At 65.1% G+C, this 14,822-nt stretch overlaps 2 protein-coding genes across 3 annotated transcripts; both read left to right on the forward strand.

Annotated features, from left to right (window-relative positions):
* Positions 1–1,306: 1,306 nt before the first annotated feature.
* SEPTIN5 (septin 5) lies at positions 1,307–10,096 on the forward strand. Of its 2 annotated transcripts, XM_006748184.3 has the most exons (12): positions 1,307–1,446; positions 1,587–1,597; positions 6,077–6,173; positions 6,281–6,367; positions 6,621–6,744; positions 6,832–6,966; positions 7,137–7,254; positions 7,393–7,494; positions 8,282–8,378; positions 8,465–8,600; positions 8,842–8,944; positions 9,051–10,096. In XM_006748184.3, the coding sequence occupies exons 1-12, from the start codon at positions 1,404–1,406 to the stop codon at positions 9,105–9,107; spliced, it is 1,110 nt and encodes a 369-aa protein (XP_006748247.1). In that variant the 5' UTR covers positions 1,307–1,403; the 3' UTR covers positions 9,108–10,096. The 2 variants fall into 2 exon arrangements, with proteins under 2 accessions (XP_006748247.1, XP_030875003.1); XM_031019143.2 differs by lacking the exons at positions 1,307–1,446; positions 1,587–1,597 and adding an exon at positions 5,080–5,436.
* A 112-nt stretch (positions 10,097–10,208) lies between these two features.
* On the forward strand, positions 10,209–11,562 carry GP1BB (glycoprotein Ib platelet subunit beta). Its single transcript, XM_081801613.1, has 2 exons — positions 10,209–10,367; positions 10,637–11,562. Exons 1-2 carry the CDS (start codon positions 10,358–10,360, stop codon positions 11,257–11,259), a joined length of 633 nt encoding a protein of 210 aa, XP_081657739.1. The 5' UTR covers positions 10,209–10,357; the 3' UTR covers positions 11,260–11,562.
* Positions 11,563–14,822: the final 3,260 nt, after the last annotated feature.

Here is a 14,822-nt window from a genome sequence, read left to right on the forward strand (position 1 = left end):
GGAGCAAGTGGAGGTCCCAGTGGAGGGGAAATGGGCTTTTGCCACCTAATTTGGCATAGCAATGATGGCTTTTTCATTTACTGAGCAAACAACTCTGTGCTAGGTGCTGGTGATTCAGAGACGGAGGACCCCACGGACCAGCAGAGGGACCAAGGGGCACGCAAGGGGCTGGGAGAGAGGAGGGTTTCCTGCATGTGGAAGGTACAGCAGCCATCTCCTTCTAAGGGGGCCCTCGCCTAGGGAGCTGGTGACCACAGGCCTGTCCCTTTCTGTGGGACTCAAGACTCTAGATGTGCCACCTGGCGGCATTCCAGGGAAGCCAAAGGTACTTGGGAGTGTGATAGTACCAGAAGACAGGAGGCGCTCATGCTTGTGAATCCTGCCAAGTCATTGAAGGTCTGGGGCCTCAGCTTCCTCATCTGTAAATGGGGTGCCCTCCCTGACTCTGCCTTCAGTGTCACTGACTGCCCTCTAGCACAGAAGGCTGGGATCTCCCTGCCCCCTTCTCAGGGTGGCAGCGGGTCTGGCTGTGCGTCTGCAGAGCAGAGGGTGCCGGGCTGCAGAGGGGGAGTGGGAGGGTAGGCACGCTTGAGGTCAGGCCTTGTCCTGTCCCAGATGTCAGCTGAGTTACTCTTCAGTAATGATCCCAGAAAATAAGCCAGGAAGAGAGAGGAGGGACAACTGTCCAAGGGCTTGGCCTTTGCGGCTTGCCCAGGTGTGTCTCCTTCCAGAGCAGGTGTGCACAGCCCTAAACAGGCTGTGGAGCACAGCTTTGGCGCTGGCCCTGCGCCGGGCATCCGACCTTCCGTGCGGTGACCATCACCTTTCCTGCTGTGGCCAGAAGCAGGACTCCCCGGGGCCAGCACCTCCCACGTCCATGGTGAGGTGAGGAGGGGCTGGAAGGAGGCCGCCAGAGCCGGGGTGGGGGTGGGCGAGGGCAGGCATTATGGAAGGGCCACAGGGAGCGAAGGTCAGAGGCCGAGGCATGGACCGGGGTCCCTCGAGAGCGAGGCAGGCGGCGTCGGGGCCCGTGCACGGGAGACGCGAGGTGGGGCGGGAGTCAGGCAGCCGCCACGCGGTGGGCGGGGGCAGCGCGGGCGTCGCCGGGTTCCCCGGGGCGCTGGCGGGCGGCTGGAAGCGAGGGCGTCGCCCGGAGGCGGAGGGCGCGGGGCGGTTGGGGGGCGCCTGGGTCCCCGCCCCCGCCGGCCGCGCCGGGTCGCGCGTGGGCGCGGCGGGCGCCGATTGGCTGGCGGGCGCGCGGGCGGGGCGGGCGGCGGCGGCGGCGCGGAGGGGCCGGTCACCCCGCAGCCTGGCCTCGGCCTCCGCCGCTCGTCGCCGCGCCCCGCCCGCGCTCCCGCCGCCGCCCGGCCCCCCCACACACCCCTCCGCCGCCGGCGGCCACCATGAGCACAGGCCTGCGGTACAAGAGCAAGCTGGCGACCCCAGGTGAGCCCGGCGCCTGCCCGCGCGCCTGCGCGCGCCTTTGTCCCCGCCGCCCGCCCGCCCGCCTGCCTCTCACCGTGTCTTTCCTCTCTCCCCCGCCCGCCGGCCGGGACGCGGACCCTGACCCGACCCCGACCCTGCAGAGGACAAGCAGGTACGTGCGCGCCGCCGCTCCCCTCGGGCCTGCTGTCACCCATTGTGGCACCAACGCTGCCGGTGCCCAGGCGCGACCCCGCCCCCGCCGGCCGTCATCCCTCCCTGTCGCGATAACCGATTGTCAGCTGGGGCAGTGCCGCCGCGCCTGGGGCTGCGAAGGGGAGCAGTGGGCGCCAGGCCGCTGGGGGCCTGGCCCTTGACCCTTACAGCACAGGCGCCCCTCCCAGGCTGGGGGGATGGGCCGGGTGTCCCTCTCCCACTGATCCAGCTCCAGCACATCCTCCCTGACCTGGCCTTGGGCCTCGTGCTGGGGGTCCTGAGTGGGGGCACAGACACTGACAGGCCACAGGCTGGGGGAGGGGTCTGTGTCCACCAGCCAGCACCTAGAACCTGAGCAGCCCCACCCCACTCTTGTGCATCTTCTGCCTCTTCTTCCACACACACCAATTTGAGTGGACTGATCTGTGGCCAGGCCTCTTCCCCAGACTGGGAGCCTCCAGGGCCTGGTCTGGGTCTGAGTCATGCCAGTGCCCAGCACAGGTCTTCCAACCTAATGGGTACAAACAGGCTTGTGGCTTTCCAAAGGGGCTGGCCTGGTCCCTACCCTCCGGGAAAGCAGGACCGGACAGGAGGCTGACCTGGGCACCCACTGTGGAACCCAGCTGAGGCTGGGGTTAAACAGAGCTGGGAGACCCTGAGGGTGGAGTAGGAGTGGGTAACCAGGTGGGCAGGGGGCTCTGGGGCAGCCCTGCTGGGGGCCTCTCTGGCTTGAGCTCAGTCATGTTTGGGAGATTTTCTGGACCCAACTCTGGCACCAAGGTAGCCTTGGCAGCCCTTGTCAGGGATAGGAATTTACACAGTGGGTAGATGCTGGGTGGAACCCTGAAGTCCTGGCCCAGGGTGCGGTGGCAGCCCCAGGAGCGACCCAGCAGGTGGGGTGGGGGCCGGGAGTCACTGGCTCCTAGGTGCCAGTCTCCTGGCAGGGACGCACCCAACCCTGGGACAGGTGAGGCTCTTAGGGAGGGGCCCCTCAACCTCCCCCTGCTGGCAAGGGCTGCTTCAGGGAGCCCGAGCCAGGAGCTGCCTTCCTATCAAGGCAGGTCAGACAATGCCTGAGATGCAGGGACACATGCTGCCAGGCTATTGTTTGAGGGAGAGAGAGAGAGAGAAGGCCCGAGAGACCAGCCCCCACAGCTTCTCCTGGGCCTGCAGGCACTTGGAGTTACTGGGCCGGCAGCAGCTGCCCAGTACCACACAGGGACCCTCTCCTGCAGAGGTAGGAACCCCTCCAGGCCTGTGTCTGCCCATCCTTCGCGGTCAGTTAGGAGGCAGCCTCACCCATCCTCTGCCCCTAGGACCAGAGAGAGAGGGCACCATGCAGCTGGAGGGGGGGAGCCCCGGGAACAAAGCCAGGGAGCCAGGTGTTTGGGGTGGGCTCCCCGAGGATCTGGGGGAAGCTGGAAGCATGTGGCAGTTTCACTGTTAGCATTGTTGGTGTTACTGAGCTTTAGTCTATCCGCACTGTGAAAGAGGGCCGGGGGGGGAGCTCTGGTGGCCCTGGCCCCCATCCTCTGACCCCCACCCGTCTCAGGCAGCGATGGGGCTCTGTTGGCTCTGGCGGCTGCTTCCAGAGCTGGCTCCGATGATTCTAAGAATGGAAATGCCTCGAGAGTCTCAGGCACCAGGAGGAGGTGGGCGCAGCTGTGTCTATGGCTCAGGAAGCCCTGAGGAATATTTGTTGTATTTCATGGGCCAGAGAGAGGGGTGGCAGGGTCCCTCCCTTGGAGCTCCCCCAGGGAATCCACAGGCCCTGTCTGGGTGAGTTCGGATGATGGGGCTGGCAGGTTGGGAGCTGGGAGTGAGAGACTTGCCCTCCTGACTTGGGCCTCCCCAGAGGCTGTGCCTTACCAATGGGGAAATTGAGGCAATCCGGAAGCGACAAGCTCCATTAGCCACCGGGCTGTGCAGTGCTGAGGCTCCTTCTCAGCCTGAGGCCCAGACCCAGGGGTGTCCACCTTGGAGATGCCCTGAGCCTGAGATGCCAGCCTGTCTGGGTGGGGGCCAGGCTGAGGGGCTGTGTCTACAGTGGGCCTACAGGTAGAGGTTGTGTGGGACTTGGTCCAGGTTAGCATGGCAGAAGGCTGGGGCCAGTATGGAGGCTTTTTTAGGGCAAGGACTGAGGCCCATCCGGGAGAGCTGAGGGAGGTGCCCCGTGGCTTCCCCCCGCTCTCCTCTGGATGAAAGACTCTCCTGTTCCCAGCTGTGGGCCCACCCCTCCTCCCCAGGTGCCAGTGGCCTCCAGGCCCTATGGCAGCATCATGAGCCTGGACAGATAGACAGAGGCCCCTCAACCAGGGGAGCCAAGAAGGGAGGACCAGGTGGGGAAGAGCTGGGGGGCGGCTTCTCCCCACTGACGCACAGTCCAAGGAGTATGTCTCTTCATGTTGCAGCTCCTTTTCAAGCCTCCCTCTGCCCAGCTGGTACTGGCTGGTTCAGATTCTGGCGGAGTCCTGCAGGAAAGGGTGAGGAAGGGTTTGGTGGCCCAGGAGATGCCTGTGGTCCCTGGGGTGGTCACAGAACGTGAGAACTACACTGGCTGGAGCTCTCCAGTCCCCCTAGGCCCAGTCCTGTGGGTCAGAGCAGGCAAGGAAGCTCAGAGGGAGCCCCATACTGGGGAGGGGGTAAGTTCACTCCACATACCCCCCCCACCTTTGCTAGCAGGAGTGGTCTGGGGGCAGTTGTGGCCAGTGCTGGCTGCAGCTTCCAAGTTTCCAGAGGTAGGGTGGGTAGGCCTCTAGTGCTCTAACTAACCCCCCCCACCCCCGCTTTAAGCTTCTGCAAACCTGGGGGAAGGGGGAGTGGGTCCAGGCTGGGGAGGTGGGCTCTGCCCCCTCCCAGTTCCCACGCGTCTGGGGAGGCCACGCCAGCCAAGAACACCCCTGACTCCCGCACGCATGCGCGCGCGCGCACACACACACACACACACGCACACACACATATGCACGCGAGGGCGGAGGGAGCATTGCAGGGAGGGGTGTGGCCATGGGTAGTTGGGACGCCGTGACACCACCGGGAGGTTTCCGGGCCAATTCTGCGAGGAGAGGAGTGATCGGGGCCGGTACCCGCGTGGGTGCGCCTGGGTACCAGGAGCGGTCCCCCGGCGCCCTCTGGCGGGCGGAAGCCGCGCCGCACCTGGGGGGGAACGGGACGCGGGACGGCGACAACCCCGCCCCCCAGGGCCCTTGGGTGGGCCCCGGCTTCCCCCACCCACCCCCCCGGGGGGCCGCGACGCCCGGACAGAGGCCGTTGGTCCGGCCGCGGGACTCCGCCCCCGCGCCTACGCGCGCCTAGGCTCGGCCCTGCCCTCCGCAGCAGCTTTCCGGTGGCTCCGCCCGCGGCCCAATTTCCAGGCGACTGTTTCCCAGCGACCGCACGGGTGGGGCGGTCTCGTCCCAACCCCCCCAACCCCCGTCAGCGCCGGCGAGGCCCCGCCTCTGGTTCGGGTGCGGGAGCGGGGCCTGCCTGTGGCTGCGACGCCGCGGGCGGCTCGGGGCGGGTCGGCAGAGGCAGAGGCATGGCACGCACGGCCTCCGGGGTCGGCGGCACCCCGGGTGGGCGACGTCCCTTCTCCGGGCCTCAGTTCCCGCGTCCGTAAAACGGGGGCGAGAACCGGGCTTCGGGGCAGTGCCGCGCGTAAGTCCCTCCCGTAAGCCCGGCCGCTGTGGGCCTGACCGGGTCAGGGGTGCGAGCGTAGCGATGGACTCGCTGGCAGCGCCCCAGGACCGCCTGGTGGAGCAGCTGCTGTCGCCGCGGACCCAGGCCCAGAGGCGGCTCAAGGTGTGTCTGGAGCGGGGAGTGGAATGTGGGTCAGTGTTTGTGCGCCCGCCGGGGCCCGGTCCCGAGGGGCTCTGGGACGTGCCAAGGACCGCCAGGGCCAGGGTCCGCAGGGGTGGGCAGTGGGGCCCCGCGGGCGGAGGAGGCTCGGTGCCGCTGTCTATAAATAGCCCCTGCTCCGCCTTGGTAGCAGCGGCCAGCCACCCCCGCTGCTGGATCACGGCCAGATGGGGCCTGCCACCCCCTGGTACACTGGGGGGGAGGGGGGGAGTATTGAGGCCAGGGGGCTTCTCCCGCCCGGGGAGGGGTCTTGGTCCTGGCGCCCTCTTCCCACCACCCAAGGGAGGGCAGCCTGTGCCTGCTGCAGCGGGACATCCCAAACTCTACACACACAGACACATTGTCAGGTCCCTGCAAAGCTCCCTCACTGAGGCTGGGGCAAGGATGCCTGCCACCCCCTTACCTGCCTTTCCACCGCCAGGCCTTTGCCCACAGGCCCTCACCCCATTTGTGCCATTGAAACTCCCCACCCAGGGGACTCCGCCCTTTGCTGCCTCCATGTCTGAGCCAGCTAGGGACCAGGGCACCAGACTGCCCCAGGAACCCCAGCATGCCCCTGACTTGCCCCCGCCCCGGCCCCCAGGATATCGACAAGCAGTACGTGGGCTTCGCCACACTGCCCAATCAGGTGCACCGGAAGTCTGTGAAGAAGGGCTTCGATTTCACGCTCATGGTGGCTGGTGAGTGGGCTGGACTCCCAGGTAGGGTGGCTTGGGCCATTAGCCAGCCAGGCTCTGTCACAGGGGCCTCAGACTTAACCTGACTCTTCCACTATACCTGCTGGCAGGTGAGTCGGGCCTGGGGAAGTCCACACTGGTCCACAGCCTCTTCCTGACCGACTTGTACAAGGACCGGAAGCTGCTCAGTGCTGAGGGTGAGTGGGCCCCAGGCAGCCCTGGTACTGGTTCCCCATCCCCTGCTCTGTGATCCCTCAAAGGGTCCAGACCCTGCTCCTCTTTTCCCACAGCATGGATCTCCTGTTCAGGGTCCAGGAGGAGCGGCCCAGATCATAATCAGGCCAGGGCCAAGACACTAGAAGGAATGAGAACAAGGGTCCTGGCTGCCCAGTGGGGATGGGGGCTGAGAGTTGGAGAGACCCCCTCCAGGCAATGCCCCCACCCCCACAGAGCGCATCAGCCAGACTGTAGAGATCCTGAAGCACACGGTGGACATTGAGGAGAAGGGGGTGAAGCTGAAGCTCACCATCGTAGACACGCCAGGCTTCGGGGATGCTGTCAACAACTCGGAGTGGTGAGCAAAGCCCTGCTGGGAGACAGTCTCTGCCTAGGCTGGCCCAGCCTCCCCTCTGGCCTCACAGACCCTCCTGTCCCCCTGCAGCTGGAAGCCCATCACGGACTACGTGGACCAGCAGTTTGAGCAGTACTTCCGCGACGAGAGCGGGCTCAACCGCAAGAACATCCAAGACAACCGTGTGCACTGCTGCCTGTATTTCATCTCCCCTTTTGGGCACGGGTGCGTGCATGGCCCGGGGACAGGCTCGGTGGGGGGGCACCCGCCGCCACGGATCCCCACGGCTGTACTGGCCGCGGCCTATCCCTTGCCCGTGTGCCCATAAGCATGCCCTCCCTGAGCCCGTCCCCACCTGTCGCCGGGCCCCTGCCACCCCTGGCTGCTCTCTGCAGGCTGCGGCCCGTGGATGTGGGTTTCATGAAGGCCCTGCACGAGAAGGTGAACATCGTGCCCCTCATCGCCAAAGCTGACTGTCTCGTCCCCGGCGAGATCCGGAAGCTGAAGGAGCGGGTAAGCCTGCTCTGGCAGGCGGGGTGTGGGCTAGGTCTCTGGGACGGAGACCACCAGCCGTGCAGATCCTGGGTGCCAACGCGGCCGGCCCTCGGTACCTGGCCAGCCTCAAATCTGACAGCTCTTGATCCACCACAGATCCGGGAGGAGATTGACAAGTTCGGCATCCACGTGTACCAGTTCCCCGAGTGTGACTCTGACGAGGACGAGGACTTTAAGCAGCAAGATCGGGAACTGAAGGTAAGCAGTCTGGTGTGGCGTAGGAGGGAACTGGAGGTCAGTTTACATGGGGCCAAGCATCCAGGTCCAACCCAGTGGGGACAGGAGTCTTTTGTCTGGCCAGTAGAGCCCCTTCACCTGGGGCTGGGGGGGTACAGTCCCCCAGGTCCCCACTGGCTTGTGCAGTTTGGCCCCATATTGTTCATGTGTCACAGAGCACTCGCCAGGACCCAAAGGCATAGTGCTGGCCAGGCCTCCACTCTGACCCTTCTCCTCAGTCTTCTTCCAAGGGGTCACCAGCAGAAGGGTCTGGCCCAGGGCCCAGTGGCCACAAGCCTCCGCATGCCCTGGCTCCCAGAATTCTGAGCTCCAGTGGGTGGCTGTGGCTTTGGGTGCCCCAGGATCTAGAGTGGCAATAACCAAGCCCGACATGGGATAGGCGGCCGCTGGAGCAGCATGGGGCCATTGGCCCCAGCCAAAGTCAGCATCACTAACAGGAGGCACGGGCTCAGCTCTGGGGAGGGATGGCGAAGGGAGCTAGATGGAGCTGTTCCTGATGGGGGTGGTGTCAGAAGGGGAGGGTGTGTCTGGTGGGCACCGCTTAGCGAAGGCCCCTAGGATATAAGCTGTGCTATAGTTCTGGCTTCAGAGAAGCCAAAAGAGTTGGGCAACCCCAGGATCCCTTTGGGGAGAGGCTGTTGATAATGCTGGAGGGGCCAACCAAGTGTGGAGTGCCCATGCCCCTGTTCAGCCACTAACCCCATACTCATGCTAAGTGGGCATGAGCCCTTGTACCTGCCCTCCCCAGGAGAGTGCGCCATTCGCAGTTATCGGCAGCAACACAGTGGTGGAGGCCAAGGGGCAGCGGGTCCGGGGGCGACTATACCCCTGGGGGATCGTGGAGGGTGAGTTCAGACATGGGGCATCGCCAAGGGGGTGGGAAGGCTCCCCTCGGCCTGCACCCACCCACCCCCCCACTCCTGCCCCACAGTGGAGAACCAGGCACATTGCGACTTCGTGAAGCTGCGCAACATGCTCATCCGCACGCACATGCATGACCTCAAGGATGTGACGTGCGACGTGCACTATGAGAACTATCGGGCACACTGCATCCAGCAGATGACCAGGTGCGCAGCCCTGACCCAGACCTGGATCATGTGCCTCATGGCCCCAGCCGCAGCTCCCTAACAGAGGGCTGGTCCTTGCTGCCCACCCAGACCTGAACTTTGCCCCAACTCCCCAGATAGGCACCCCCCACCATGCACCTTGTCTTCCCAGAGCCAACCCAGCGGTGTGGGAGCTCAGAGGGAGAGGGCCTCAGTAGTGGTGGGTGTCAGACAAACTCTCTACCTCTTGTCTGTCCCACAGCAAACTGACCCAGGACAGCCGCATGGAGAGCCCCATCCCCATCCTGCCCCTGCCTACCCCCGACGCTGAGACAGAAAAGCTCATCAGGATGAAGGATGAGGAGGTTAGTAGGGCCACAGGGGAGGAGCAGAGGCTGGTGGGGGGGAGGGGTCAGGCCCTTCCTATCACGTTTCTCACTCCATCCTCCACTATTCTTGCCTCACCTTCAGCTAAGGCGCATGCAGGAGATGCTGCAGAAGATGAAGCAGCAAATGCAGGACCAGTGACCAGCCCCACATTGCCGTGGATAGACTGCCAGTTTCCAGGCTGGCCCTTCCCATCCCTGGACCCCAACTGGCCTGGACTCAACCCTGGAATCATCTGGATCTCCAGCAGGCCTGGGCACAACCCCAGTCCCAGAGTGACCCAGACCAGGACTGTTCCCAACTTTTCCTGACCTGACCCAGAGACGCGGGGTCACAGCCCCCAGCCAACCCTAATTTATTCTCAACATCGGTCCCTCCCCTCATTTGTATCTGCTTCCAAGAGGCCTGGAGAGCAGCCCCCCACAGCTGGCCCCCTTTGCCCTTGGGAGAGCAGCAGCTAGGTTGGGGCATGACTTTTAAGATTTACCCCTGCCCTAGAAGGTCATGAACTCCAACTCCAGGCCCTACTCAGGCGGGTGGGTAAAACAAGGCAGAATAGGGGAGCAGATGCCCAGCATACCGGACCTATTTCCCCACCCCAGTGCCGCAGAGTGGACATGGGAGCCCTCATGTGCCCACTCCCTTGGGCCACCCAGCTTATGCTGAGACCTCACTTTGTGCCAGGGTGGGCCAGGTCCTTCCTTACCTCCTCACACCCTTCCCGGGTAGCTCAGTGGGCGGGTTGGGCAACAGAAGCGCTCATGATCCCTCCAGACCGAAGGAGGGCAGCTGGCTACAGGCAAGGATTTCATGGGGCTGGTGGGCTGGGATGCCTGTGATCGCCCATACTCCTCACCCATGGCTGTGGCCTGGCCTGAGGGCTCCAAGAGCAGTGGGTGGTGGGCAGCCTGGCAACCCCCTATCCCTAGACTGCCATTCCCTGCCTGTGGCTGGAGGTTCCTTCTCCCCAGCAGCACTGTTGCCCTGAGTTCCCTAGCCCATCCTCCCCCAACCCCCCACCCCCCACCCCCAGCATGATACCTTCCCCCAAACCCCATTCTCCAGTTTTGTTCGGTTGTGAATGCTGCGTCCTGTCCTGGTGACAGGAGAACAATGTTGGTGAAGTCGCAGAGGTGTCAGAGTGATCCGTGCGCCCCTGGGAGTTTGTTGGGGCGGAAGCCCTGGCGGCCTGCGGGCCCTGGTGATAGGGCTCTATCTGGGACCGCAGGGCCTGTCCCCTCAGCCGCCTCCGGGTTATTTCTGGGGGATGGTTGCGCTGTGGTCGGTTTGGCGGGGGCACTGGGGCCTGGCAGGGGCGGGGCAGCCTTATCGCCTGGCTTTCCAGCCAAGGCTTCGCGCTCCAGAGCAAGCCGGGTCCCCATCCTCTCGCCATGGGCTCTGGTGAGTCTGGGGTCAGGCAGGGCCCGGGCTGCGCTCCTTGAGCTGAGTCGGGTTGGGAGGCGCTGCCGGAGGGAGATTTGGGTCGGACTTCGAGGGGACCTCTAGCCAGCGCGCGCGAGATGATGGAGATGGAGAGGCTTGCGGGCAATAGGGGGCTCGGGGGTGGGGGGCGGGGGAGCGGCTGGAGCCGGGCCCAGCGCTCCGGGTGCACAGGGACCCGCTCAGGTGCCCCACAGGCCGCCGGGCTCACTACGGCGCTTTCCTTCCAGGGCCGCGCGGGGCGCTGAGCCTGCTGCTCCTGCTGCTGGCGCCGCCCCGCTGCCCCGCCGCGGGCTGCCCGGCACCGTGTGACTGCGCGGGGACGCGCGTGGATTGCGGGCGCCGCGGGCTGACGTGGGCCTCGCTGCCCGCCGCCTTCCCGCCGGACACGACCGAGCTGGTGCTGACGGGCAACAATCTGACGGCGCTGCCGCCGGGACTGCTGGACGCGCTGCCTGTGCTGCGCACCGCGCACCTGGGGGCCAACCCCTGGCGCTGCGACTGCCGCCTGGTGCCGCTGCGCGCCTGGCTGGCCGGCCGGCCGGAGCGCGCGCCCTACCGCGACCTGCGCTGCGCCGCGCCCCCCGCTCTGCGCGGCCGCCTGCTGCCCTACCTGGCGGAGGACGAGCTGCGCGCCGCCTGTGCGCCGGGCGCGCTCTGCTGGGGGGCGCTGGCGGCGCAGCTCCTGCTGCTGGGCCTCGGGCTGCTGCACGCGCTGCTGCTGACGCTGCTGCTGTGCCGCCTGCGCCGCCTGCGCGCCCGCGCCCGCGCCCGCGCCGCGCACCCGTTGTCGCTGACCGCCCCGCTGGTGGCGGAGCCGGCCGGAGCCAGCGAGTCTCGAGAGGAGTCCTGAGAAGCGCTGAGCGACGCGGGCGCGCCGACCCGACGGAACCCTCCCGCGGGGGGCCCTGGCGCCAACCGGGACCGGGTCTCGTCCTCCGCCTGGGCACGATTGCCGAGAGCACGTCGCCACACCCCCCCAACCCCCGGCTGCAGGCCCCCGGGCCGAGCGCGCCCCACTGCTGCGTGCCCGCCGCTACGGCCCCGGGCCGCAGAGCCAGGGCAGGGGCGGTGAGCTGCAGCCCACAGCCCCTGCGGGGGTTCGCCCGCACCCCCGCGCCAAACCCCAGCGCAGAATAAAGCCTTCTCTCTATCTGACTGGTCTCTGCGCCCCGCCACCCGGAAATTGCCCTCCGCGAACCGCAGGAACGGCCCGGGGAGGCGGTTCAAGGGGACGCATCACGTCTTTGTACACCCAAAATAACTGCCGGCCAAACACGGGGACAGCGAGTGAACTCGCCCGGACCACTCGCTCTCCCAGAAGTTCAAGTGGAAAGCACAGATGAACTCGGACAGTGACCACACTGTAGGGTGGGGAGGACACTGCGGGGAGTGAGGACAGTGTGGGAACAGTGAAGACACTGTCAGGACACTTCAGGGAGCAAAGACACTGTGGGGACAATGAAGACAGTGTTAACAATGAGGACACCGGGGAATGAGGACACCAGGGACAGCAAGGATACTGGGGACAACGAGGACGCTGAGGACAGGACACTTGGGACAGTGAGGACACTGTGGGGCAGTGAGGACACAGGAACAGCAAGGATACTGAGTGCAGTGAGGACTCTGTGAGAACAGTGAGGACACTGTAGGGGCAGTGAGGACACGGGACAGTGAAGACCGCAGGGACACTGAGGGCACTACACGGCGGTGTGGTGTGAGAGAGAGAACGGATGTTTGCAGTAGCAGTCTCGGGGGCTCAGTGAGGGGCCATGAAAAGGCTCTGAGGACTGTTCAAGTGTGAGTGGCCGTGACCGTGCCATGTGAGCAGCTTTCAGGATGGTCAGGGCTGGATTGGGGGTGGTGAGGACGGTCTGAGGGCCCACGGAACTCCCTGGGCATCTGAATTAGAAGCTCAGCCTCTGAGGCAAGTCCCTGCAGGGGTGAGTGGGTACCAGGCGGTTGCATGGTATCTGGAATCGTGTCCTGCACTTGGCTGCCACTTCCCACGGGAAGGTGCCTCTGACTGCCCAGACCAGCCTTAGTCCCTGAACCCCAGGCTGAGAGCCAGGGCCTGGGACTCCCCCGGGGTGCCCCAGCAAGGCAGAAGCTGCTAAGAAGGGGCCTGGGGTGCCCAAATGAGGGCCTGACGCTTTCCTCACTCTTGGAGTCCTGCTCCCACCCTCGTGTGGCCCCCACCTGGCTGACCCTGTAAACAATAAAGGCTGCTCTCCATGGACCCCAAATAGGACCCTGACAAGAAGCCTCAGGCCTGGGCCTGGGGTGCCTGGCACAGGAAGGCTCTGGCCCCCACTGACCAGGTCGGGGAGGCTGCCGCTGACATGGCCTTTGTCCCAGTCTTTGTGGGACAAGATGGATGACCCTCCGGTTGGGCTGATGCTATCTCGGGGCTGCCAGTCAGACATGAGGCAGGAGGCAGCCCCTCCTTTGTGGGCAGGTGCGGGGCATCCGGCCCATTGTGGGCTGCAGCCGACTGTCCAATCGTCCATCCGGCCTTATCACCACATCAGGGATGGTGGCCCCTTTTGTACAAATGAACTGCCCCCCTCCCCACCCCCAGGAGTGGCTCAGCACACCCAGAGCCCCTGGTAGGGGTCAGAGGTAACAGTCGTTGTCACAGCAAGCTACACAGGCAACCTCCCAACTCAGTCCCAACATGGTACAGGGAGAGAGTGTCCCCCTTACTTTCCAGAGGAGGAACCCAGGTGCCAGAGAGGGGTCCTCCTGCGAAGCCGGAGCTACCTCCACAGCTGCACAGGGAGCAGACCTAAGACCAGGCCCCTAGGGCCCCTCTCTCTTCCTCCTCACTGAGGCCTTCAGGCGGCAAATGCAGGGCCCAGGAGAAAATGACCCGGTATCCTAGGTGACCCCAAGCTAAAAGAAGGCGGTCCCCCTGGGCTGTGAGGCGAGGCTCCAGCAGGAACTATGGGGAAGGGTCAGTAGAAGCCCAGGCCCGCTGCCCACTGCCCCCAAGCTTGAGGGCTTCTGGGCCAGTGTCCAGCTGAGCGGGTGGGTACACAGCCCTGAGAGCCTAGAGCTGCAGAAGCCGCTGGAGCTTCTCTGATGGAGGAAAGAGGCTGGCATCACAGTGTGGTCAGACCTAAGGAAGAACGTCCTTATTCCCTGGTAGATAAGGCAGAGGAATTCCATGGTTTCTCCAAGATTCCCTCTCTTTTGCCAATTCTCCATGATTTAGATTGGCTTCTGCCAAGGTACTGAGCACAGAGGGTGCTGGCCTGGCCTCACTGGCTAACCTTTTCCAGGCTGCCTGGGAGCCCCCAAGCCCGACTTCTGACCCCGAGCTGACCCTCCATGCACTGACCCTGGGGCCTCAGCTTCCAAGGAGTGTGGAGAAGAGGATGGTCCCAGCTCAGCGCCCCTGAATGGCCCGGTGCTGGGAGGGGAGTGTGAACATCTCTACCCCAGCTCAACCGCCTATCAGGACCCTCCCCCCAGCACTGTCCTCCATCTAATGGACAACATACTTGCCCCAGGCTCTGTTCCCCACTGACAGTCTGGCCCTCGCTGTGGCCTCAGACTCCTTCCAGATGGGAACAAGGCGGTGACCACTCAAGGAGCTACCCATCCCCCCCCACACCTCCAGTCCCCAGGCTGGCTGATTCAGGGCCCCTTGTCCAGCAGCCCAAGGGTCCTCTGACCACACCACTGCCCACCCCGGAGCAGGGGCAGACACAGCCGGGACCTCCCGCCGGTAGCTTTCGTGTCCTTGTCTGTGAAATGCGTGGGTGCTGCGTGGGTTGAGAACCTCCCGCCCCAAACCGGCATCCAGTTCTCCCCTCACTCGCCAAGACCCCGGGAGGCCACCAGAGGGCGCGCGCGGTCTGCGGAAACGGCCCGCGTGGGGCTAGGGCGGCCGAGGTGCGCGCCGCTTGTGCAGGCAACCAGGGTCCCCGGAGAAACAGAGGCCAGGAGTGGGAGGATTTGCCCAGGCTGGTGGGGGTGGTCGCCGACTCGGCGGACGGGTCGCACCCCCACCCCCGTGGGAATAGGGAAGGGTGCTACGAGCGGCCGCTAACAGACGGCGAGGGGTGAGCGCGCTCCTTCTGCATCCCTCCCCTCCCCTCTCCTCCCCTCCCCTCCCCTCCCCTCCTCTCCCCACCCGTCCCCTCCCCTCCCTCTGATCGCTGACAGCCCATCAACCGGGAAGATAAGGGACCTCTTCCGCCGGGCGGAGGGGGTGTCAGCCCAGGTGCACCATCCGCCCTCCCGCCGCCTGTTTGCTCAAACACTTATTGAGCCCCTGCTGTGTGCACCGCGGCGGGGCTGGAAGGAGCTGCTGCGGGCGGACGTGGAGGGCGACCGTGAGGTGCAGGCCTCAGCAGCTTCTGCTGAGGATACCGGGTGGGGACGGTAGAGCGCGCTCCCTGCCACCCC

The sequence above is a fragment of the Leptonychotes weddellii genome, chromosome 13 (assembly GCF_054177405.1).
Source record: "Leptonychotes weddellii isolate Sample4059 chromosome 13, ASM5417740v2, whole genome shotgun sequence".
NCBI classification, from domain to species: Eukaryota; Metazoa; Chordata; class Mammalia; order Carnivora; family Phocidae; genus Leptonychotes; species Leptonychotes weddellii.